The sequence below is a fragment of the Aythya ferina genome, assembly GCF_964211825.1.
Source record: "Aythya ferina genome assembly, chromosome: 1".
In the NCBI taxonomy this organism is placed as follows: Eukaryota; Metazoa; Chordata; class Aves; order Anseriformes; family Anatidae; genus Aythya; species Aythya ferina.
In genome coordinates, this window is record NC_140296.1 from 98,446,581 (window position 1) to 98,472,891 (window position 26,311).

Below are 26,311 nucleotides of genomic sequence, written 5' to 3' on the forward strand. Positions count from 1 at the left end.
AAAGTTAAATAGACAAAACCTTGAGCTGACCTTCAGTATGAAGGAAAACATACCCACATTAACTTCTGAACAGGGCTTGATGGTATCTTGCTGGAGAGCACGCTGAACCAGCAGTCTGGCTATCACTGCTGGAACTGTTTTAAATACCTTGGCCAGATAAAACATCAAATATACTTGTGATTGAAATTTGATGTTAGCAGAGTGTAGATGTGATTTATTTACACAAATGCTAACTATTACTGGGTACAAATTATTACGAGAATACTTTTGTGATCTGCTATTTCCTGTGTGAAAAACCTCATCTGCTAAATGATGTGCAGTTTAAGGTAATAAATGCAAAACTGGAACTAACAAGGAGATTACATTACTAAAATGTTGAATTTAAACATTAGGCACTTAATTTTGATAAATGCAGTTAATTAACAGATTTGTTGTGATCAAATACAACAGAGCAGAAATAAGAAAAAAGACAAAAGCATCTGGCTACCAGTTTTATTTTTTTGGCACTAAAAGACACTATCATATTACTGGCAGTAATAACTGGTCTGCTTTTGCTGTTGGATCAATGTCTTTGACTTGCATGCCAAAAATCAAATTCTTTTGTAAATGCTGTTATTTTAACAAGTACAAAAATAAACGAGCATAAGCGAACCATGGCTGTTTGCCACAATAAGGAAAACAAGTGGGATTGTTCATGAACAACAGGACAGATCTGCGTAATGTCTCTGTGCAAGAGCCAAAGCGCCTCAGCTACTTCTCTGCAAAGCTCTTCTGTGGTGTATTTGAGTCCAGAGTCTGAATGCCATGGTGCAACCCTCACCCAACAGAAAAACATGCCCTGTGTACAGCCTCTTCTCTGTGTCCAGCCTCCTCCTCAGGCAAGGCCATGGCCACGTGGGGTGTGCTGCCAGACACCATGTGGTGACAGCGGCCCCTCTGAGCGAGCCGGCATGCCTGCTGCTCTCAAGATGAAGTCTCCAGGTCTAGACAGAGCTATTTCAAGTGCAGCAGAGTTAGAGCTTAATGTGAGAGCGATGGGGGCTGGAAAAGACCAGACTTCCTCCCAGTCCTGCTCATTTCACTCCTCTCAGGGGAAAGACCTCGTGGAGCTAGCCACAAAGGCAGTTAACATTGACATGGGCTTGCTGAAGGCCAGCCCATGCTCCCTGGGGATCTGTGCTGACAGCCGCTGCTGAGGTTTAATCTAAGATCACCTTCTAGATACTGCAGTGAGGAATCTTATTAAAGTCTTTTAAAAAACAAACAAGCAAACCTTTGCCTTACCTTTTGGTTCTCTTTCCTTTGTTTTGCAAATACGTAGCATTACTCCTTCATTACTCCTTTCCCTCTCAAGAGTTGATTATGCAGAGAAAATATGCTTTTTGAGAACCAAGCAATTTGGTCAGAACTATTTTAAAAGAATGTTTTATAAGTACATATACTACTACTAATAATAATAAAAAAAAGTGTTTGCTGCTGGGAAAAAAACATACTGGATGATTCCATGCTAATGGAGACCAGCTTGACCTTCCTACTGGTTAGTATTGTAGGTGAGTGTATCTTTTCCATGACTGGGTTCAGCACTTTTTAAAGCTTTAGGGTATTGTTTTGTTGTTGTTTTTCTCCCAATAGCTACGAATCCACAAAGAGATGTTTTTTCAAGTATGTCTTTGAAGAAAGAGGGAAGTCATACTTTTTTTTGCAGGAGGTGGGAGGGGAGGAGGGGATCTTAGGGGTAGTAGGGTGAGAAGGAAAAACAAGTAGCTGCATCCACAGCAAACAGGTATGTTACTTGGCCATTGCTGTGCTCCAACTAATCTGCCTGGAAAGCGAGAATAATGTCAGAAATGTCCTACTGTACAAAAGCGTGGTACTTCCAGCCCAGTAGCGTGACCCCATCAGCAGCAAGAGGAGAGAATACTTGGTGAGCTCCCCATGGCGATTCGCATCCTTCCTCTAACCCAGCATCCACAGCCATGATACTCACAGACACCAACCAGCACTGCCCTGCACACTGCCTTGTGCTGCACATTGGTGGCAGCAGTAATTATCAAAAGATTGTAGCAAATCATCTTATGTTTGCATGACGGAGCTTTTGGACAAAGAATACTGTCCAGCTCATTCTGAGCAGCAGCTGTATCAGCGTTATGGAGGATGCTGCTGCTTATCAAAGTCATTTAAATCATGATGAAGAAGAATATTGCACGTTCCCACGTTGATTGCACTTTAGTACTAATATTATTCCTTAACCTATCTCCATACTGAAAGACCCATCTATCCTTAAATATTGTCACTTGTACAAAAGCCTCACTGCAGACTAATCACACAAAAAACTTCAAGCAATGGCACTTCAAACAAACCTACAGTTAAACAGAAGTATTACTATTTTTCAAAAGTGCAGCCCCCATTAACATCTATTCACTTTTTAAAAATCACTTTTTAAAAAACATCTCGGGAAAGAAATCCCCTGTTGTTTATTTCAATGCACAACTCTAAACAGAATAATTTGCACTCTATGATCTTTTCATTTGAAAGTCTAGCTGCATTGGATTTGAATTCTAATTGAATTCTAATTAAAATACCCACTGGAAGCCACAGACTCCTACCTAAAAAAAAAAAAAATTAATTAAAAAAAATAAAAAAAATCTTTAAAACCGTTACAGGGAAAACCGTCTTCCCACAGTATTATTTAGCTTCAGTAGATTAGCAAAAATCATTGAAAAGTCAGAAAGTGGGACAGTATTTCTAAATATTTCATCTTTCTTTAGACGGATTAAGGAAGTCCTATCACTTAAAGCCAGCATTTGGCTTCACAGAATACCTTTATTTTTTTCCTACTATATCAGGAAGGAAAAAAAAAAAATCTTAAAAAGAGGAAATATCAGAACTATTCTGCTGAGGAATCTGTACCAAACCAGTGTTGCTAACGAAAAGAAGTTAGGCTGCCCTTGGCTGCCTAACCCAATCTTTAACCCTGTTTCCTCACTTACGGAATACAATGGTTAATGCTTTGCAACATTACTCTTCTAAATGTAATCATGTGCTGTATGCATGGGTATTGTGTATCCTTACAAGAAGCCACTAAATACTCCCGTGTTCTAAACTGACCACAGAACAACAGGCACATTGATTCCCATGCATGCCAAACACACAGAAAAGTACAATAAATATTTAAACACTTGAAAATAAGAGGTAGGAAAAAAAAATCTTATTTCCTAATTTTAGCTACACGTGATTTATATAATTATTTTTTATATATTTATATAATTATTTAATTTATATAATTAATTTATGAATATAGCTATGCAGATGCCTGCACTCACTCCTCTCCATACTAGTATCAATAAACTAAAGCAGCCAAGTGAGAAGTTAAAAAAAAAAAAAAAAAAAAAAAAAAAAAAGTAACAAATAGTTTTAGACTGTACCATGAAGCTGATATTGCAAAAGTTACCTCTAGCCAATAATCTGTTTCTGCTTGGTCCCTCAGCATTGCAATCTACCTCTGAAATATGGATGAAGATGATGATGAAGATCCTGAAATTGTTCTAACAGAGGTTTATAGACAAGTTGTTCCAGGATCAGTCTTGGTAGGCTTTTTGTTACTGCTGAGGGTTTTACTCAGTGGCATCTTTATCTGGAGTCAACACAGCACCCTAGGAATATTCGAGGCTTGGACTGAACTTGCATTAATTACATTGTTGTGAGTAAAACTAAATGCTATAGTGAGGGTGTGTTTCAAATGCTAGGCTAATACAGAGTACATTTTAAAGAATTGGAAAAGGCATCATTGGGTCCTGTCAGATTTTAAACCTGCTGAGAAATAATGATTCTACAAAGCAGTCCAAATTATCCTAGTGCTTTTGCATCAGATTTATTAAGTACTCTTCTCGTTAATCTCGTTTCTTGTGTGCGACATCCTGAAAAGAAAAGCGCTTAGTGGGACGTACCTCCTGGTAAGTTGCTGTTCCTCTGCCATTATTACAGATGGCCAAGGGCAGCTGTGCAAACTGCTGCTGAAGGACAGATCAAGTGAAACATCACTTAACGCCCCTCTCTGACAGCATGATGACCTATGGATCCGATGCATTCTGAAAAGGCGACATCACAAGGTTATGTTGGTAACCCGGCAGGAGCTGCTCTGCTGTTGCTTCAACCCAGGGCAGGAAATTGATCTGAAATGCACCACGTTGGTCTTGGCTTGACTGGACTGCACTTGGGCATGTGAGCACTGGAACATCTCATGATGTCACCACAGTTGCAGTGGTCAAGGAGCGGAGTTTTTTGCCCACACACTTATGAATCCTTGTTGGGAATATCAGAAGCACCAAGCAAAGCTTTCCTTGTACTTGGGGCACATGCGCACACATGCATGCACACTCTCCATGTGAGTGCTTTGGTGTGACCTTATCCTGCAGCCTTTTTTTTTTTTTTCCTTCTAAATGGAACACTGTAGATGGCTTCATAAAATCTCCCTGAGTCACATAACCTTGAAAAGATGGTGAGATTTTTAGTTTTCTTTTATATTTTTAGCTGTCAATTTTCTAAAAAAATAAAATTAGCAAATGTTTATAGAACCATAGAATGGTCTGGGTTGGAAGGGACCTTAAAGACCATCCAGTGACCACACACCTGTGCTTTCAACTGGCAAATTAACTTGCTCTCACTAATAGAGGAAAACAATCCTTTTAATAAACTTTTAAGCAGATGGTAGATAAACAAGTGACTGCAAGACTTTTCTTGCAGGTTTCAGGATTCTCTGGTGATGGGCACTGTATAGGAAATAAATTATGGAGGAAAAAACAATAAAGTTCTGTCTTTCATTTCACAGTGGGTTCCAAAATTGACTGGTGTTATGATTACACTACCAAACAACAGCAATTTAGCAGCATCTTTGTTTCTTCCCCTCTACTGCAGAATTTAATCTGCCTAGAGAACTACTGCTTCCTGCATTCCTACTTCCCTTTATCCAAATACCCCTTCTTAATGTAACATATTCTTATGAAATCAACATTTAAAAGCCTTGAACCAAGAGATGCTAACATTTAATTATTGCAAAACAGAAGTGAATAGATGGCTGCTTTTCACAACACAATAAAAAGAACTTTTTGTAAAAACAAAACAAAACAAAACATTTTTTAGTCTTTATAAGTTTAAACCCTTTCTTTCTTTAGCTAGAAAATGATGATTGAGACATTTTAAAACTAGAGCTATCCTGTGGAAGTTTTCTTATGACCCAACTTACTTTGAAAGCTTTAATGCAGTTAATAGCATTTCCTTAATGTATGTTTCAGCTTTACATCACTGACTTTATATTCAGTAAAACCTAGAAAATTAACGTTTTATTCATTTTAAAAAACAGCAATTGTGGGGAAAAAAACACAACAATAAAGCAAGCAATATGTTACTATGAAAAATAAATTGATTGCTTTATTATTTTTTCCTCAAAATTAAATCTCAGTATTTAAATACGTATAAAGTGAACCTAAATCTTACAACTGCAAAACCAATTTTATTGCCCTTGCAATCTAACACATATTTGCGATATGTAATTTGCATTTCCAATTTTGACATGAACAGTTCCATATAACGTTTTCTTGATAATGCAAGAAATATTTCTAGCAAAAACAAAAAATCAATTCTGCTCCTAGGAGTTGATTAATTAAAAAGCAGCAACAAGCCCCCAACCCCCTGCCCACTTTCTGGAAATGGCTTGTTGGCATGGAAACCAGAGCATGCATTACCATTCGGGGTGCTAACAGAATATCATGACCAACATGAGAACTCAACCAAGGAAAAAGAGAGAGAGCAACGTTTTCATAATGCAGTTACTGAGTTAGTCTAAAAAAATAAATAATAAATCAGCATGGAAATAACAGATTAAGCTCTTAAATGGATCTAAGTTTGTGGTCTGCTCTTTTATACTCATACGGATCTCATTTTGATCAAACAAGAGACTCCTCCTCATGAATTTAATTACTGTCTTACTGAGCCTTAGATTCAGCTCTATTCTTATTGTTGGGGTCTCCAGGCACTGCAATACAAATAAAAGTAACAAAAGGTTTTCAGATTCAGTTTCGGTGAACATTTTTCCTGGCAATGCATCCCTTTGTAAAAGGAAAAACGAAGGAAACAAAAACAAAGACATTCCCTCCCTCCCCTTCAAAAACAGACAAAAAAACACGTATTGTTTTTGCCATATACCACTAGGACTTGGCTGGGAAGGAGGAATCAGTAGTAATTCTGCTTGTTTTTAGAGAGCACTTCATGAAGGTCTTTTTATTTATTTATAAAGTACACAATTTTCCAGGCAGTTCTTGCCTGGAAAGAAGTTATTTCTTCAGTAAGAAATAGTTTGCAATGCAAATAAAAACTAGTAAATTTTAAGCTGCTAAGACTCTCACAGTAGCTATTATTTGATAGGTGTTCATGGCCGCAAACACCACTTTTGCAAACCCAATTCTTTTTTTTTTCCCCTTAGGTAAAGCTTATTTACCACTCACTCAAAACGCATCTTGTGTCTGAATACCCTAAGGATTTACATTTCTTATAGAGAAGCAGCTCAAAATTTGATGCAAGATTTATATGAGACAGATTTCTCAGTGAAAGTCAGGGAAGTCATGAGGAAAGAAATCCCATGCATATGATGGTGTGAGCACTTCCTTACAGTACTTCATTTTGAACCTGAACACCCAAGAGCACAACCACATCTATCTTCTTGAACTCCTTCAGGGCTACAGAGAAGTGATACACGGAAGCAATTCCAGGTCAGAGCTGACAGGCAGCTGGGGCACACACTAACCCCTCTGAACCTGCAGCATTTTCCTTTGGGCTTAAGAAGCAGCAGCAGCAGCTATATAGTCAGGTTTTCTTTTAAGCACATATGCTGGGATTCTGCTTTCCTCTTCCTCTGACTCACAGTCAGATCAAGGGCAAAGCATAAAAACAATTAATGTTTTTCCATGGCTTCTGGGCCCTAGAAGTTGTCCTTCCTTGTGATACTCTACCTTAAAAACAAAATAATTTCCCTCACCTTGCTTTCATCAAAAACCTAATCTAATGTAACAAAAATAAAACACATAGAAAGATATTAGGAAGGACTCCATATAGATGCTATGCTTCTAATTCCTGCAGAAGCAAACATCAGGAGTGGAAGTACAACTTACTCCTTCAGAGCCTCTCATTACCATGTGAACTGAAATTTAAATCCTCACAACATTCTAATCAGACAGCTGGGGATATTTAGATTTATCTGTTTCAGCTTGTGTGATGATTGTTTTCACAGATGTAAGCAATGATGGTATTTCTGCTCTCACATTATACTTGCAGCTATCTTAGTATTGTATTAATAGACTTGCATATGGAGATTAATCCATCCTCTGACAACCATAATCATGGATTAGCTAGTACACATTTACTTATAGGACCACTTTTGCATGCAAACAATACACCACCGCCCATATTTTACCCTCCTACACCACTAAATACTTGGAGAAAGAAGTTCAAGACCCTGCTTCTGCATCCTCTCTCATGCTGCTCCAAAACCCTCAGAGTGCCCATCCAGAACTGCATCATAAGAAAAGCATTAATAAACCTGTCCTATGTAGTTCAGATGTCAAGTTGAGGAACCAAAAAAACAAAAGTGCAAATTAAGCTGAAGTTTAAGTTAAAACCAAATCTAAACCTTTCTTCCCACTAAACATTCCCTGCTTTCACCTGAAGTCATTAAAGTCAGAAAGCACAAATACTACATTTAGGGGAAGGAGAAATCTCTCCATCCCTGACTTTTTCAGGGCAACTCTCTAACTTTCATTTATACAAATGTAACTCTACAGTCTTTTCAGCAAAGATTAACTTGAATTTTTCAGTATGATTAACTGATAAAAGTTATAAAACAGAATAGTCTCTATTTTTTTAGAATGTAAAAATAGAAATACTATCACATTGGAATCTAATATCAGAGAAAACACAACACGGTTTTGTAGTATTACAAATTTATTTAGTTTCTTTGAAATCATTTTTTCAGCATTGAAAATTTCACACATACAAAAACAACTTTTATGTATTAAATCCAAAGTATGTTTTTTTTTTAAACAGAAGTGCTGTGCTTTTTCTCTTTTTTTTTTAAACATCTTATGAACTAAATTCTTCACTTATAAATTTGATAAAAATAAATGATGCACATGTGAAATTCATGTGAATTAACATGTGAAATTTATCTCTTTGGGAAAAAAGTTTTTTTTAAATTGTATCATGAAAGATACTGACCTGAAAAAGGATAAACAATCATACACAAGGCATAAACATTACACAGAGTAATTCAGACATTTTATAAAGAGATCTGAAAAAGTACCTAAAATAGTAATATTTAGTATAAAATTTCAATAATAAAATATTGCTTGTAATAAATAAGAAAATGTGTTTCACTAATACTGTTCTTCCCTTAAAGCTCTCTTGGATGTAACATGATCAGATCTGATCAGAACTTTTTTTTTCCTCTGTATAAAGTAGGCAGATTTACAGGCTTCAGGTCATTCCTTGTTAGAAACAATTATCAACAAAACAAAATTTAGTTCAAGGCTCATGCGTCATTATGGGCAAAAAAAATCCAGAGTGGGAATAGGTCTTACTATAGTTATTTTAGTATCTATGATATTTGCCTATTTTGTTAAAACCAAAGTGGAATAAGACTTCTTATGGATTAGGAATGCAAAGAGCAAGCTGCCCAAGTTTCCTCAAAAGCTTCTAAATATTTGTGTAGCAGTTATCAAAGCCACCAGGGAAAGTTAGCTATACAGGGGATATGAGTTGTATCCCCATTATATGGGGACATTTGTTTTCATTCCTGCACGTCCCATTTGTAGACACGGCAATTTGGAGTAGTTCTTCAGCAACTGCTCAATAGCAATGTGACGGACATTCAGTTCTGAGGCCAAAGAGTCCTTTTCTTGGACTTGCTGTGTCAGCTCCTCAAACACATCTGCAAGAACATCATTAGGTTAATGCACTTCACCACTCTACTTTCATAGGGATAACAAGTAATGGTGAACATTACTATTTAAAAGGTATTTAAGTGGCTCACTCATAAGAACACTGTTTAGTTCCAGCACAGCTTGGTATATGCATTGTAAACTGAACGGGATCTCTAGTTTTGTTTTAGGTGACCCAAGTCAAGGTGGAACAATTAGTAACTTGAAATAAAGTTGAATCCAGTGCAAAAAATACATGTATAACAAAAATACATATTAAGTGCAAATCTGTTTCACCCAGTAAGGTTACATAATAAAGCACATAGAAGCTTCTTGCTATATGTAGTGATTGGATGTAAAGTGATCTCAATTCCAAACTTAACTGATAGCAAAGCCATTACAACTTCTTTTTAAACAAGATTTTATTTACCACAAAGCAGCACAAAGGCAAAACAAAGAGTACTGAAAAATTCTCACCCTGGATTTGCTTGAGAAGTTTTTCATTAAGTTGCTTTAACTCTCCGGGAGTCATCGTGTTCACTGTAAGAATAAAATCCATTATCACTTCTAAAGTAACAAACACCTCTAAACAGATTGTCATTTTATCAAATTGTTTTTATTTGCTTTCAAATGATCAACAGGTGTGACAGTAAACTAGAGGCCACATTGTTTATTAGTAATTTTGGAAAGTTTGAAAATTCTCTTATGCTGACATAGACAAGTATCTAGTCCAAAGAAAGCCCCTTCCTTCGCATCAAGAAGATGCAAGCTCAAGCACTCAAAATACAAGTATCTAGAATCAGAATTGCATGTCCCCTTTTAACATTTCTTGGACTTCAGTTCTGACAGCAGAACATGTTTTCCACACTTCCCTGCAAGTACAACCGTTTAATTGCAAGCAAGTGGACAATACTGAAGTGAGTTCTGCTACATTTGCAAGCCCTTAGAAAATTGCTTCTGAACAGACTTTTTATCATGCAGCTACATCTGTTACCTATAAAGTTTTGTGCCTTATGCATATAGAAATACTGTATACAATTTCCATACAGTAACTTGATAAACAATGAAAACAATGAAAAACAATGAAAAAAATCTTTGTTTGATACAAGCAAAGACTAACATATAAAAAGTTTATTTCTCACTTTCTTCTGTTACATTCCTAGAGAGAACTAAAAGACCCTCTTCATCATTCATAATTCCTCCTATATATAAGGCTATTCTAAGGCATGCACATTGCTCATCCTTGGAGAAAATGCATATTAAACCTTCAAGTAGGGAATTTTGAAAGTATTCTACACAGCTCTCAATCAACAGTAGCAAGCAAGGAAGCAGAGGCCTCCTTCCTAGAAGTCCCTCAACCCAGGTGCGGTGGGCAGAGCTTGGTGCCACATCTACTGCTGAAATGCCCCAGGGCTGGATGGTAAAAACTGACAAGCCTGGCCACCACAGGAAGTTACAGGATGCTGAAACAAACTTTAAGACCTTGTAAATCCTGCCTCTTAGTGCTGCAGCTTAGCAAAACACACTGCACACCACAGGGCAGAGACCATACTGCAATCACACAGCTTTTGTTCAGGGATTTTTGAATGCCAGAAGTTTCTGTATTGTTAATTTTAAAACACAAATTCTGATGAGGCTGATTTTTATTTGCCCAAAAGACTATTCTGTTATGCTAAGCCTTCTCTTCCAATCTTTCTCACATCTTGCAATTGTGGGTTATTAACTTTCTCTTATTATTGCCAAACTAAAGAAGTTGGCAAGAGCTAAGATAGCCTGCTTGTAGCTGCTCACAACATAAGGCCACTTAACAGAGGAACAGTTCCACCTGTCTCCTCCAACAGCCGATTACAGCAGTGCTTCTCCTAACCTTCAACTCAATAGGACAGATTTTCCCACAAATTACCATACTTTAAGTTGATGTTTTTTAATCTCCATGAAAGGTCTGATCAGATTTAATATGGTAATTAATAATTTTAAAAGAACAAAGGAAATAAAATCAATACGTCTTCCCTTCTTTCTATACCCAGAGGTAGGAAGTCACTTTCTATTTCATTATTTTCATCAACATTTCATTAGCTGCAGCAGGTAGGCAGGTTCACACATTTCCCTCCTCTTTGTGTGTATCAGGACAGGTCTGTGTTATGTCCCATAATTCTGATACAGGAATAGAATACTAAATTTAAATAAGTTTTTCTATGCACAGCTGAGGAAATTTAAAAAATACTGACCAAGATATTTACAGTTACATTAGCAACATTTTTTTTTTTAATAGAATATTATGTTGTTACAGTGCTGGTGCTGCAATAAGAACGGACCTAACTTCAGCATACATGGTCCTACTAGATTTTTCTCTTAAATGAACTTTACATAAGCACGAAGTTTCCAAATGAATATCTTACAAGGCAGAAAAGATAAGTAATTTATTTTAACATTATTTAAAACACAAAGCAAAAATGCCTTAAAAGCATATGATGCAGTCATAGCAGAAAGGAAAAAAATGTTATTGTGCTCAAAAAGAGTTTTATGTTCCTTTGTCCTGAGATCAGAGAGATAAATTCAAAGTGACTAACTTCAGTTAGATAACCCCATAAACCAGGTCAAGCTTTCATAATTCCTCTGTTAAATGCTGTCCTGATTTATTTAATTCCAATTTATGACTCCAGAGGACAGGTGGTCAAACAGCACAGCGTATCTGGTTTGATTTATGGCACTGCAACTGCTAATTTACAACAAATACAATAAAAAACATCATACATCAGTTAAAATTGTCTTGTAAAGAATGAGAAATAATCAAACTTTACAAGGACAAGTTCTGTTAGTTTATTAAAAATGGGAGTCTAAGGAAACCAATTCCAAATCTTACAGCACCCCTTTCTCTCACTCTCTCATTCCAAATTCTGTTGTTGCCTTTTTTCCATTATCTAAGTTTTCCACTGAACATTTTACTAGCTTTTTCATCTTCTTTCTCAGGTCTTTTGAAATTCAAAAACACTCTCCAATTACTTTCCTCATTTACAAAAGTAAGAGTTAATGTATGCTAGATTAGGACTAAGAACTGTTTAGAAGCATCAAGGTAACTGTACGGATCTCTAGGATCTTGCACTTGACACATCTTATGTAACTTGATTCCAAAGATTCCAATAACCTAGATGTATGTCTGAAGACTCTTCCAGTCACTTTTCCTGAAATAACAGGAAAACTTATTTTTTCTTATGCTCAACAAGCAGAAAACAAACGAAACTAGAAGTGCACGTGGAGAGTCTGCTGCTTTTAAGAATGTTTAATTCTGTACATTGCTTCACAAGTTTGCTCTGTTACTTTACCTCTAGTTTCCTCTATTGTTTAAGGCAGCTCCGTCCAAAAGGTAACTCAAGACACTATTGATGTTCAACAAGATGGTTGCTTTCAGGAGTCTAATAGTCTGCACAAGCACAGTGTGACTGTCATGACTGACGTATTAAAGACAGACTGCAGTCAAATGTATCTTTTCTTTAAAACATAAATTAGACAGGCCGTGTATTGCTTTGTTGTATAACTATCAGGGAAGTTAAAAAAAAAAAAATACGAAAATGAACAAAAACCCACTTCTCCACCCACGAAAACTATCTACTTAACTACGTAACCACATTTTCCCACAGATTTTACAGTAATTCTAAACTGTTAAAAGATGCATTTCTGTCTGTGAATTAATGCCTTGTGGTAACATATAGTGGTCAAGGGATATTTCAGGAGATGCCCCCCACTTGTGAGGCTGCATGTAAATAGATAGATACACACTTACATTCTTCCCTGCTGTAATGAGGATGCCTGTGATGAGGAACACTAGTGCATGAATCACTTTCAGCTTTTTCGGGTTTCTGGGCTTGGCTGTGATTAGACCACAAAACACTGTTGCAGCAGAACGTAGCACCTGTTTCTTGTAACATACCAAGTCTGAAATCAGAGGATTCTCTTTGTTCTAAAAGACTTTGTGAGCAGCTTGAGATGTTTCCGGAATTTCCATCTATCCATTTTGCAGAGTATCTAGGTACTGGGGAGTCAAACTGCGGCAGTAATTTCCTATCAGTCTGATGTCTGAAGTTAAAAAATGGATGTTGGGATGTTTTTGAGCTTTCAGAATCAGAGTCTAAATCCTTGTTTTGTGCATACTGTATGATCCAGTTAATTTTTTTGCTCAAGATATTTTTTACTTCTGCATATGTACTTTTAGAGAGCTTTGACCGTGGACAGTCCTGATTTGCTATTAAGTGGAATTTTTCAAAGCAGTCTCTGTGGCCCCTTAAAGATCTTGTATGTAGAAGATCCGACTTTGGTACTCCTGTAAAGACAATAAAAAAAAAGCAGAGCTCACTTACTGTTTATTCAAACTAATTTTTCAAAACCTTTACTCACAAGCAACCAATAAAATAAAACATTTACTGATGCTTTCATATTAATAGTCCCATCACTGAAGTAAGCCTGGTATGTGATAACCTAAATGATCTGAAATACCACCCAATCTCAAATCCTTCACACTAGTAATCTCTAGTGCAGGACTCAGACTTACAGGTTACCTCCATGTGCCTCCTATGTGATAACACAGATTAAGCATGTTGCCAGCCGCACGTATATTGGATGAAACAGACATTTATAATTTGCCCTAAGTAACTCTAACTACGTATCAGACATTTCCACTGAACAATAGCGAAGAGCATTCTGTTAACAGCCATTCATGCTCTCGCCTTCTATGTATAATGTTATGAGCCATTTGGTCCACCAATACTGCAGCGCCCAGGTTTTGTCAAGTACTTAAACATAATTCAGACTTCGGTCACAGTTTATTATTTTGCAGGAGTACAAGCCTGTAGCCCAGGTTGAGAATTGAGTTCTAGCACTGTCTACGTTTGCCAACATTATATTGTCTGGAAATTAATTCCATGTAATATGGATGCTTGTTCTCCTCTTTGCTTGTCCTCCTTCAAAGACTATTTAAATAACTACAGCAGGTAATTTACTGAAACCTCAAAGTAATTGATAGTGATTGACATTGTAAAAAGGAACACAATCTGTGAAGATCAACAGTTGTTCAGACAGATGGCATGAGAAATTACTATTTCATAAAGTGAATAGTACTCCACTACAAAATAACTTTTCAGCTTCAGTGGATACTTATTTTTGTTCAGATTTACCTATGCAGTAGATTCAGTATCCGAGTTCAGAATACTGAGCAGTCTGGCTTACCTCAGTCAGTACGCTACCTGGGAAGGTCCCAATGTGAACAAAAAATTATGTAACACAATTATGTCCCTGATTACAACAAGAAGCATTTCTGAGAACCACTATTTGAAGGTGCCCAATGCTTACTGATGTCTTCAAAGGTAAGATTCTTAATATTAAGTCCTGAAAACAAATCCAAGCACTTTATTTTGAATCTCTCACGTAGCAGTAACTGATGTTCCGTATTTGGGAGGTAAAACAGGGAGATGAGCCATTACAATTTTTCTTTATTTTCTACTCTCTAGACATCAGTGAAACTCAGGAGTGCTACTGAGTTACTGAGGCCTTGTTTGTAAGAGCGTACATACAATTTATAGGTCAAAATGACAAGAATGGGCAATGAAAGATGACGACAGTGAAATTTATTTTGTGCTCAGCAGCAGAGGATACAGGTAAAGTCATGAAAACAGGTACTCCTTCTGTCCAGGAACTAAGTATTGAAGCAAACAAAAAAACAAATCCTAGCCAGAGGCAGTTTTCAAGAAGGAAACAAAATACAAAGTACAGGTGTCATCTCTATAGCTATAAAATCAAGATCCTTACCCAGCACCTCAAAAATCTTTCAACCTCTTTCAGCAAATAACCATCCACTAATCCACTACCTTTTCTTAGCTCTAAGTGATCTGTCTGCTTGCAATGACTATTTTCCCCTCTCTCCCTCCAAAAAATTTAAAATAATAACAAAAACAAAAAACTTTCCCAGTGAAAACAAGGAAAGGCAAATCATTTATCTTCAGAGCTTATCAGTATGATTATAGCAAGTCTGTTTAACTTGGGTAGTATGATATAAACTAAATCATTAAGCCATGAAGAAACAGAAAACACTGTCAACTGAAGTTGTGAGACAGTCACATTTCAAACTTGACAAAAACTAATTTGTTCAATGCTCTTTGCTTTACCCAAGTGATTCTTTGTACTTTTTGTTGTTGTTTGGTTTAAACTTACAGAAAACTTCAACAGATTGGAAGGAAAAAGTCTTGTACAATTTTCCATAAAGTAGCTCTCAGGAACCAACTTAATTTCATCGCAAGATGAATGAATGAAGCCAATGTCTTCTAGTGACAGGACAGAGAAATCCCACCTAAAGCAAATACTTGAAGATTTGGTTAAAGAGACGAAAAGGAACCACAGGAAGCACAGTTAAGGATGGCTGGGGCAAACACAGTTTTGCACAGACTGATTCTAGCTCCTGGCTCTTAACAGGTTCTACCACCTGTTTTACTTCTACCCTTCTCCCAGCCCACCATCCTCCCAAAACTCGGGGAAGAACTACAACACTGTTTTTATTAAAAATACAAGAACAGAGTCTTGCTAGTTCAGTGAAATACTCCCATCACTAGTTCTGAGGCATAGCCTCTTGCGTTTAGCTCCTCTGTCTGGCATGGCTGTAGAAGCAGGTCAGGCTACGCTTCCTCGTGTATGCACACTATCACTTCTGAGGCAATCACAAAAGAAACACTTGCACAACAAATGACAGAATACTGCAGCTTCACTTAAAATACGTTAAAAAAAAAAAAAAAAAAAAAAAACATAGATCTGAGGCTTTCTGCCTTTTTATTTCCATTACAGTAACACATTACTTGTCCAGAAACAAGTTCTAATCAGCATTAGAGCAAACAAATTTATAAATGTTGTTCTTTTAAAATGCTCTCTTTGATTTTTGGACATTAGGATTTACACATTAAATGGTGAATGTGTGAAAATAAACTAGTAAGTACTAATAATCAATTGACAGACTATGATATCTTCTTTTCACAAAACAGCAGAAAGGCAAATAAGAAACAGGAGTACAATGAAAAAAAAACATTCTAAAAGAATATTAAATATTTTTTAAAATTGGATACTGAATACACAAAACTGAATGTGCACTCATAGTCAAGCACAGGTAAAAACCTTGAGCTCCAATATAGAATTTTTGAAGCCAAATACACGAGCTCTGTGGTCTTAAAATAGTTTACGGGGCTGCTAATGATATAGAAGTATCAAAAGCTTCTCTGAAGTTATTTTCAGAACACTTACAGATATGAAACACTCATTTGAACAAAGTATGTTGCACTACATAGAGTTTTCATATATTGGTCTAAGAAGCCCTATCCTGATAATTTTTTAATAGAACATTCCAAACACATTTATTCAGAGGTTGACCCTTCAGAAGACAAAAGCAGAGAATCCCAGCCTAGATTAGGTGCTGACAAACCCCAGCAAATTCTACTAGAAAGTGTATAGGAAATCCTAGAGTAGAAATGCAGCTGGCTAAGGGACACAGATCAGGTTCCAAGGCTGACACACTTCATCTTCACTGCAGATGTTAAACAATTCCCTATTGCTGTGAATCTTGCTTTCAGCAAAATAGAGGACTATTGTATGAATAAAACAACAACAGGAAGAAAAAACCCCCACACCACTGAAAGTCTCAGCATTCTTTAATTGAACCATTTTCTAGGCATGACCTCTTCTTTTCCAGAGGGTGTAAGAGTACTCAAAATAGAAAACACACAATTATCAGTCATACAGAACAAGAGAAAACATAGCATGGCTTTATGAAGCCCCATCTGATTTTTATGTCTCTGACATGAACTTAAAGCAATTTAGCAGTCTCTCCTACTGTTAAGTTTATCTTCCATTAGAGTTTTGAGCGTCGTTAACTTTCCCACTCCAGAGACATGCTGCTCAAAGAAATGAACTTTTCAGAATTCAGTAATAACAGTTGCTAATTTCAGGCACACCTATTATAGAAGAAAAAAACCATTCCTTCAGAAGTTTTAAGTTTTGCTATTTATAAGCCACAGGATACTAGCCATAACAGCATTATTTCCAAACATGGGGCCAGTTATTACAAAAACTTCCGATCTACAAGAATAAAAATCCCATCCCAAATCAGAATTTACAACCACCCTCTCCTCTTAGAAGTTAGAACCCTGGAGTTCCATCTAGATGTTCTTCAATAAAATAAGGAACAGCAAACTTACAGAAGTGGTTTGGAAGTTGTCTTTAGGCTAGCAGAATTGCTTCATCTTTCACCTGGTATGAGTTTCTATGTTAACAAACACACACAAAAACAATCCTCTCTGCTGTACTAAGGTGACAGTCCCTTCCCGTACAGAGGATATGCATAACATCTGCCACTACCATTTTAGAATTTTACCCCAAGATCTGAGGATTCACAGTAGCTGCTGTGCCAGCACAAACTAGCAATAACCTACCAGAATTACAGCAACTAAGAGTACTTTCCTTTGACATAAGTCCTTCTGTTCTGGGCAATACCATCAGCTTTATGAGGCAGAAAAGATGCTTATTTCTTTTTACTAAGAAGTAATACTCCATATTTTTCTTCATCACCACTTCAGAAAATCTACCACCTGGTAAACTGACATGGATTAAATGACACAAAGATAATTCAATTTTAGAGGACAGACTACTTTATTTAACACTATGAACACAGAGACAAATAAAACAAAGTAAGACTTCTGTACTTCACAACGAGTAGTATCACAGTGTGGATGTATGACTACTGTCTATCAGTCAGTTCTTGGGATTTTCACAGGATGCACTGGCTTTAACTTCCTGAAACATTCCAGTTACTGTTCTCCCCAGCTGTCTTCTGTGACTACACAGTACTGCTCTTGAAACACCAATGCTTTAACTGGCCTCTGAAACGGCCCCTGAACAACTGCTCACCTCCATTGAAAACATTAAGATCAGACAAGCTCAATTTTGATTTTTTCTTGCATGCAGGACTAGGACATGCGAAACGAAAGGAAATGCTTCCCAAGATGTTGTTTCATGGACATAAACATTCATGTCCATCTACAAGTCAGATCACTCAGACTGCTGTAAGAGGAGGGCTCTTGCCCCAAGACCTATTCAAAATGCATTAAATAAAACCAGCCCATGGCAAACTGTGACAGCAAGTCACCCTCACATCTAAATGACAAGGGGTGGGGAGACCTGTTATTCTTCAGTTGTACAATTCTGCCAACACTGAAAAATGGGGCCATTATAGACTTATCTCCAATACATCTGCCTCACAGGACTTAAAGCCAAATGCTATTTTCAAGTGTATGCATGCAGTTTCATTTAAGTCTTCTGATTTGTTAGATTAGCTGGAAGGAAAAATGCCAGTGCCATTCATTAAATTCCAAAAGCAGACAACCAGTAATGACTAGATATTATCTTTTTTTCATAAATTAAAATTCTCTCTTCATTTTTGTTTGATAAAGCCAGTGCTCCCCATTTATCAAGTGTGTAATCAAGACCTCCCATTACATTTCTATCAACTTACATGTACTTTGCCACATAGCAAACATCCTATATAGGACAACATAAATCCAACTGAGCCTTTAAGCATATTTTCAAAACTCACATTCCCTATAAGCTACTATCTAGGAAGAGATTTTTCTATTACATGAGATGAGTTGATGCATTCTGCAGAAAACTTTACTACAGAAACTATGCCAGAGATGTTTCACTTTATAAGAGAAATCTACTAAGCTGACCTAGAAGAGAATGGAAGCCATGAGACAGTATTTCTGTATTCGGGATGATGCCAAAGTAACATTACCTGCTCATATTACATACTTGCATGTACAAACTTCCCTAAGTTAAGAGAGTTCAAAAACAGTTTTAGGACTAGCCACACAGCTCTATTTACTCGGCAATACTTGTATGGCACTCAAAGGATTAAGAACAGCATCTCCAACCATGTTTGAACTTGAACTCATAGCTAAGAGGTTTACTGGAAGCTGCAGCTAGTTCCACAAGTCCATTCAAGTTGCAGAAATGAGTCATGCCCCTGGACCGTAAATGCTACCTTAAAACAAGTTTTCATCTGTCTACCCTAAAGGACAATGATGAAAGTTTTTAGCTTTTTTTGCCAGAATAACAAGTTATTTGTTATTTTATTAGCATTTAAAAAAGACGTATTTTAGAACAGAATGAAAGTAAGACAGCAGTTTGCACCTAATTTATTAAGATATTCTTCCATATTTCAGTAAGATATTCTTCTATACAGCATAAGAGGGGAAAAAAATGTGAGTACTTGCAACTTTTAAGAACAAAACCACATTTTTCAAAGATGAACACTGAGAATGAAGAATAAGAATATTACACAAGATTTTATAGACCTTAAAATACAAAAAAGCTAAGACAGACTTGTTTATAGCACCTTTGCCTCAATCTTGAGACCAGAATGCACTAGATCTTATGCTGAAATTGCTTAAGATGCTGTGAGTCTCTCCACACTTTAAAGGATCATGGAAACGTAACTATACTTAACATTAACCAGTGTAACTACTGTGTTATCTACTCCCTACATCCTCTTTCATATTAGAAGGCCTGCAATATAGATTTTGGTTTCAACTCCTGTCATTTACAATTCAGCTGTTTTTCACCTCTAAACACAAAAGGAAGCAAGCCGGTTTACTTGTCAGTTAGTATTCTCCAAGATGTTATCATAGTAAGCAGCGACAGATAAGCAAAACAGTACATAAAAATCAGCTCAAACAAACAGATTTTTCCCATCCATTATAGTTTCATTTCTCTTACGAACCCCAAACTGACACTTTTTAAACAATCCTGCCTTATGACATGCTAGCATAAAACAGGATAAGATAAATACACCATTTATGACAAATAATGAAAATTAAACTGTGATTATTACAAAGTTTGAAATTTTCAGAGCCGAGTGTGATGTCTGCACAAATACATTTGGGTATTAAGCTTCCAAAGCTGGGATTTCCCCACACATTGTTTGGAGGATCACAGAGCGTGCATCAATGAGGGACACATCCATGTTGCACAACATGTTACCATGTAGAGGTATCTGAAGAACCCCGAGCAGCCCCACAGGCAGCACGACTGCCCAGCACTCCAGGCACCTCTCCATGCTGTGCAAAATGTGGACTAGATGGCTACATCCTTCTAGCAGGAGGAGCACAGCACAAACAGGTATAGTCACGTGGAAACCTGGAAACAGAAACTCCTGCAATTGGCATCTCAAAGCAGATTGTAGGGACACCATTAATAGGTGTTTTTGTTTATATCTATATACAAACACAAGAAATAAGTGTGTCTGTATTCCACCACCATAATCCAGTCTGCACTTCTAACTTCAGATCTGTTGTTAGTATTATGTATTTACTATCATGGTCCACTTAATCACTTTTGCATGCTACAATGAAATGGTTCTTGAGAAGAAACTGGTCTCAAATGGAGATACAACACATCATTTCCTGGCTTATGCAATCTACTTAAACATGAATTTAAACAATTTAAACCATTTCCTGTTCCAATGGTTGATTACTACTGTTGCACCTACTCAGAAAAACAAAACAGTACATAACAATCCCTGACATTCACTTTGCCTGTACAGGGCATACAGAAGCCAACATCCAATTCCAGCAGACCCACACCACCTGTATATTCTAAACACTATCTACAACTTTAAAACTACTGTACAGAACCAGCTTTGTTTCCCAGAGCATTGGATTTATGTATCTTAAAGTCTAAGCAATTATGTTAGTATCCTAACATCCTAAGTCACCTGATCACCATCCTTCTGGCTAGTTTGGGAATGAGGTATTTACGCGTATTTTAATCCATTCGATTTCCCTGAGCATGAATCCTCAAACAAAATGAGCTGAAAGGGCAACCACAATAGACAGAAACACTGCCCTTTTGTCCCCCCCATTCTTTAGACTGAAAAACAGCAGAAGCATTGCTAAACTCTCCTCTACAGCCATCTATCCCTGTTCCTCAACAATAGTTGATGACAAGTAATAGGAGACTGTTTAAACCTGCATCTTGGCTTTCTGTTTATTCTGTATACCCGTTCTCCCTTTTCTCCTTATTTTGCTAACAATCTTCCAGTTAACTTTAGAGAAATGGGCCCTACAATCCATACACACCACTCCTGAATAAATTCAGTGACAGACATCACAGCTGAACTCCAAGCTGCAATCAAACCAACAGTTTATGTGAATTAACTATACCACCAAATCTTAGCCTAAACTATAATTTTATCTCTTTAAACATTATAAATCTAGTATTCAAAAACAATTTATTACAGAGACAATATTTCTGATTGAAAACCAGAATTTTCATAGTAACAGAGCTAGCTTTCCTTGTTCAGTAACTCAATGATTACTTAGCTAATGCAGACCACAGACTAAGCTTTCTGTGCAGGAGCCTGTATAAAAGGATTGGAAAAAGAACTTGAATGTTTATTTCAATTATGCATCATTACTAAGCTATTGTCCAACCATAATAAAGGTTACAAAAAAACACAAAGCATCAGGAAAGTAAAGGCTGAGATACATCACAGTACTGATCCAGGAGGAAGCCTGTTCAGTCATTACACACTGGGATGTTCTTAGATTTGTTTCTAAATACTCATCTTACTTAACCCAGGACAATCAAGGACATCACCATCTACACACAAACTTTTACAACTTTTACTCACAGATGTCCAAAATACAGACTTACACCAGTAGTTATCTACATGTATAATGTGCAGCTATGTACTATATTTTGTTTTGGAGACTGTGCAATTTGTTGTACAGTACATTTTGTTTATATACCTTTGAGAAAGTCTGCTTTATATGGGGTTTAAGCAGCTAAGTTTTGGCTTAGGTTCGTTTCATGTGTCTGGATTTACCACAGACAGGTTTAAAGAACCAGATGCTGGCAGGAATGGAAACAGAATTTTCTCATTGGTTTCACTAAAGCACTAGAATACTAAATCCTTTTGAACAAGGAAACTGAGGAAATGACTTCCAGAATTTTATACATTATACAGAAATTAACACTGGCTGCTGCAAACAGCAGGAATACTTCAGCTCCTGCAATATCCCTTGATGCACACCAATACAAAAAAGAAGCAATCCTTAAGCAGTATCCTAGCTGTTGCATGAACATGAAATAACCTGTTTCACTTCCTGAATCACTTAAAAACATACCTGAACAACAAATATATATATATATATATGTTTTAATTTCCTGCATTTTTAAATATGATTTCAAAAAAACTATTAGCAAGAATGACACTTATTCTTATGTGTGGGATAGATAGCACATTTACAGAGTTAACACAACTTACAGTCAGTTGATTTTGTGCAACAAGTCATTATGTGAAGTTTCTTACAATATAAGCAGCAAGTTGGTATGAAAATATGCAGTATAATACTCAGAGTTACTATGAATTTTCTGTTTCATTCCCTACCCAGGGCTCTCAAAATACTGCTCTTCTAGACACATATAAATCATTCTTTTTGTTATAGGAAAATACAGGAGATGAATGTAACAGATGTGCCAGAAGTAGAAGGAATGTGACCCTGGATACGGTAAAGAACTGGCTCATACAGCGTTCAGCTAAAAATTCTTTTAAAGATTCTTTCTAAAGTCACTTACACAGCCTCTGCTGATCTTAAGCCTTCTCTCCCTATAAAAGTAACAGTACATCTTTTCAAAGAAGAGCACATAAGACAGAATATCAGAAATTGTGGTATTTTGATGCTGCAATGACCAAGATATTAATACTTTTCTTTAACTATGCAAAATAAATTAAGAACGTAATGGCCTCAGTTTCAGGTGAGCTTTCATCAGTATTCTGTTCAAGTTGTCTTTTTTTAAATTAAGTGAAAATCTGGGAGATTATGCAGACTATACTGCTGCACACACTACGCCTTTGCTATTATCAAGTCTATTTGGAATTCTGAAAAATAAATATAACATGGTTCCAGCTAAAAAACATGATCATTTTGTAAAGTAATATCCATTACAAGAAACTTTGACAAGTCCATAGCTTTTCAAACAGAGCACAAATAGCTCTGTTTAAATAGCTCCAGCAATGTTTAATGCATTTTATTTTATTTTTTTCACAACTTCCACTACAAAAATAGATTCTGAATCTAACTGGCTTACTTAATTCTAACAATAGCAACACATTTTTTTTCTAATTAAAGAGTCTACAGAAAGAAGCGTCTTAACTCTGGTGCAAACCTATCATTTGAAAACAGGAAGCAAATTAAAGCACACTGACATCTTGGTTTAGGTTAGACAGCTGCTCAGAGTTTTCTATGATAAAGTGGAGGTATACAAGCATGTCTCTTCTAAACAAAAGCAAGACTACTACTCAAGCATGAATGCATTGTTCATATTAAAATATATATCACCTCTATTAGTAAATGCCTTAAAGATACTTTTTTTTTTTTAATTAAACCCCCAACTTTTAATTAAAAGACAAAGTACAGGGTCAATATTTGAAAGGAATTCCAATTTGCTAATATATTTTTCAAGTTTCTGTGAGGTGATAACACAATTCTATTACTTACACGTGCATTAAAAGTAAGATGCTCAATAGAAGCAGCATATTGAACGTAACACTTATAGTCCCCTGTCTTCCAGACAGTCTTATACTTGTGTTTCAGAATAAGAAACTAGACCATTCACTGGGCACCGTGATTATATCTCACAGTACTCCCCCTCAGAAAGACTCAATCAGACTTTCAGTGTACTCTCACATATATCAAACAAACCATATCCTGTTATCTGTCACCAAGAAATGAGAATATTCACATTACAGCTTTAAGATCTTCACATTCAACTGCCTCGTACCAGTTTAGATTACTCTAGGTGGTCACCCGCATACAGAACTGGCAAACGCCAAAAGAACTGGTTGTTTAAGGAGGAACAACTTACTTTGTTGTCCAAAAAAAATCAAGAGACAATGTTTATGCATTAAAAGAAAATACAAAACAAAACATACCTTATCTGACTTAAAAAAGGAAATCTCTGTTCTATTCTGTTCATTCATGCCTGCCATTTACTTCAGACATGAAGACAAGGAGCAAGATAGGCAAATTTGTTGGTCTCCTGGTTTCAGCTAGAACAGAGTTAATTTTCTTCCTAGTAGCTGGTAGAATGCTATGTTTTGGCTTAGGATGAGAAGAGTGCTGATAACCCCCCAATGTTTTAATTGTTGCAGAACAATGCTTATACCAAGCCAAGGATATCTCAGCTTCTTGCTCTGTCCTGCCAACAGGCAGGCTGGGGGTGCAGTAAGAGCTGGGAGGGGACAGACCCAGGACAGGTGACCCAAACTAGCCAAAGACGTATTCCATACCATCTGACGTCATGCTAAACAATATATAGGGGTGGCTAGCCAGGGGAAGGGGGCCGGACTGCTCGGGGTTAGGCTGGGCATTGGTCAGCGGGTGGTGAGCAATTGCATTGTGCATCACTTGTTTGTACATATTATTAGTAGTAGTATTATCATCATTGTATTATTATCATTATTATTATTTTGTGTTATTAAACTGTTTTTATCTCAACTCACGGGCTTCACTTTCCATCTCTCTCCCCCGTCCCAGAGAGGGAGGGGGGAGGGTGAGCGAACGGCTGCGTGGTGTTTAGCTGCTGACCGGGTTAAACCACGACAGTTGGGAAAATGAGGCTTCATGCTCCAGAAGCATACAAGTTTTTACTCAATCCATACTGTTCTGGAGGCCAGTGACAACACAAGATCAGTCTTTAAGAAACCAAACTCCTACTTTACGCTCTGCAAATTTTAAGGAAGTTCGACTATGAATCCAGTCTTTATCATGCTGCATGTATTACCGTCTTATGAAAGCACTAAACAGACCTCTGATTATTTTTACTTCAAAGGAGACACTAATCTGCTTCCAAGAACAACTTTGCTTTGAAATTCACAGTGTAAGTTTCGTATATAACCCACTCTGATCACTGAGCAAAAGATTTTGAATAAAGGCATCATAGGCGCTCCTTTCTATCAGGACAGACCCCGGGGCTCAGCACCAGAAGGTAAAGCACCGCGGGGCTGCAGAAGCTGGTGAAACACGAGCACACCCTCACACCCGACGGCAGCGGGTGCTCTCTTAGAAAGCCTAGGAGAACCACGCCGGCTGGAAACCTAACGGGCCGCCGGGCTCCGCAGCAAAACTTCTGCACGCGGCGTGCTCCCCACCCCGAGCTTCACCCGGGTCGCGCAGCCCCAGAGAGCCCCGGGAGCACCCCCCGCTACCTTCGATGTTGAGCTCGAAGCAGACGTGGCAGAAGGACAGCGTCTCCCTCTCGGTGCCCAGCTTGCAGACGCTGCACACGTTGTCGTCGTCCAGGTCGATGCTGACGAACTGCTCCTCGTTCATCCTGACCCTGAGGCGGGGGGGGGGGCGACACGCGAGCCGTTAACAACGGCCGCCGCGCGAAACAACGGCATAACCCCCGCCCCCCCGGCAGGCAGCGTCCCGGACAAGTTTCTTCCGCGGGGCGCGGCCGCTACGGGGCCGGGACCCCCACGGGGCGAGCCCCGAGCCCCCAGACCCGCGTCCCCCCTCAGCTCAGCCCAGCCCAGCCCAGCCCAGCCCAGCCCTGCTCACCGCCGCGCCGCAACACCGCCGCCCGCCCGCTGCCGCTGCCGGTGCCCCGCTATTGTCCGCCCCCACGGCGCCGCCCGCCGCTTCCGGACGACACCAAGGGCTCGGGCGGGACGGGGAGGGAGGGGCGGGACGAGGCGGCCGCCCGGCCTGCGAGCGGCTGCACCGGCAGAGAGCGCCCCTGCCCGCCGCCGTCGCTTGGGCTCGCCCAGGGCCTGTGTGTGTGGGGGGGGGGGGGGGGGGGGGGGTTGGTGAGCGTGTGGTGGCGATGGTGTTTTACCATAATTCTGAGGAAAATAATAAAAAATTGGTCCCTGGGGATTGCTGTTGCCTCACACTCCTTGTGCCTATGGAGGGAGGGAGGGAAGGAGAAAGTTCCCTGACAACACGGCTGGGAGTTGTGACCGGAGCGTGCCGGGGGCACGGCCAGCGCTGGGGCCGCCAGTGTGCGTGCTGGGCGTGCTGGCAAGCCCCAGGTACTGCTGTGGAAAGTAAAACCACGGCAGCTCTGCTCGCGAAACCGCGGCTGGTGGCGCCGGCCTTCCCGGGAAGTTCCCCGGTGTGAGGAAAGCACCCACAGCACGGTCCCGTGACGTCAGTAGGGTTGTGTAGCAAAGAGATGTGTAATCTGCCAGAATCTCCTCCTTCGAAACACATTTTCCGACACCTTATCGTTTACAGTCTGTTAGTTCTTTCACT

General features: G+C 38.2%; 1 protein-coding gene across 2 annotated transcripts; it reads right to left on the reverse strand.

Moving 5' to 3' along the window:
• Positions 1–7,974: 7,974 nt before the first annotated feature.
• Positions 7,975–25,741, reverse strand: LOC311442795 (protein EURL). 2 transcript variants are annotated; one of them, XM_084532416.1, is made up of 5 exons: positions 25,616–25,741; positions 25,261–25,391; positions 12,748–13,284; positions 9,444–9,506; positions 7,975–8,977 (listed from the first exon to the last, which is right to left on the reverse strand). In XM_084532416.1, the coding sequence occupies exons 2-5, from the start codon at positions 25,382–25,384 to the stop codon at positions 8,817–8,819; spliced, it is 885 nt and encodes a 294-aa protein (XP_084388542.1). In that variant the 5' UTR covers positions 25,385–25,391; positions 25,616–25,741; the 3' UTR covers positions 7,975–8,816. The 2 variants fall into 2 exon arrangements, with proteins under 2 accessions (XP_084388542.1, XP_084388543.1); XM_084532417.1 differs by lacking the exon at positions 25,616–25,741 and having other exon boundaries at positions 25,261–25,515.
• Between the last annotated feature and the right edge of the window lie 570 nt (positions 25,742–26,311).

Excerpts from the sequence above, each read along its gene's own strand:
- LOC311442795 (XM_084532416.1), bottom strand. The coding sequence starts at position 25,384 with ATGAACGAGGAGCAGTTCGTCAGCATCGACCTGGACGACGACAACGTG. Across the intron at positions 9,507-12,747 it reads TCATTACAGCAGGGAAGAAT|TGAACACGATGACTCCCGGA; the intron begins GTAAGTGTGTAT and ends TTATTCTTACAG. Across the intron at positions 8,978-9,443 it reads ACTTCTCAAGCAAATCCAGG|ATGTGTTTGAGGAGCTGACA; the intron begins GTGAGAATTTTT and ends ATGTTCTTGCAG.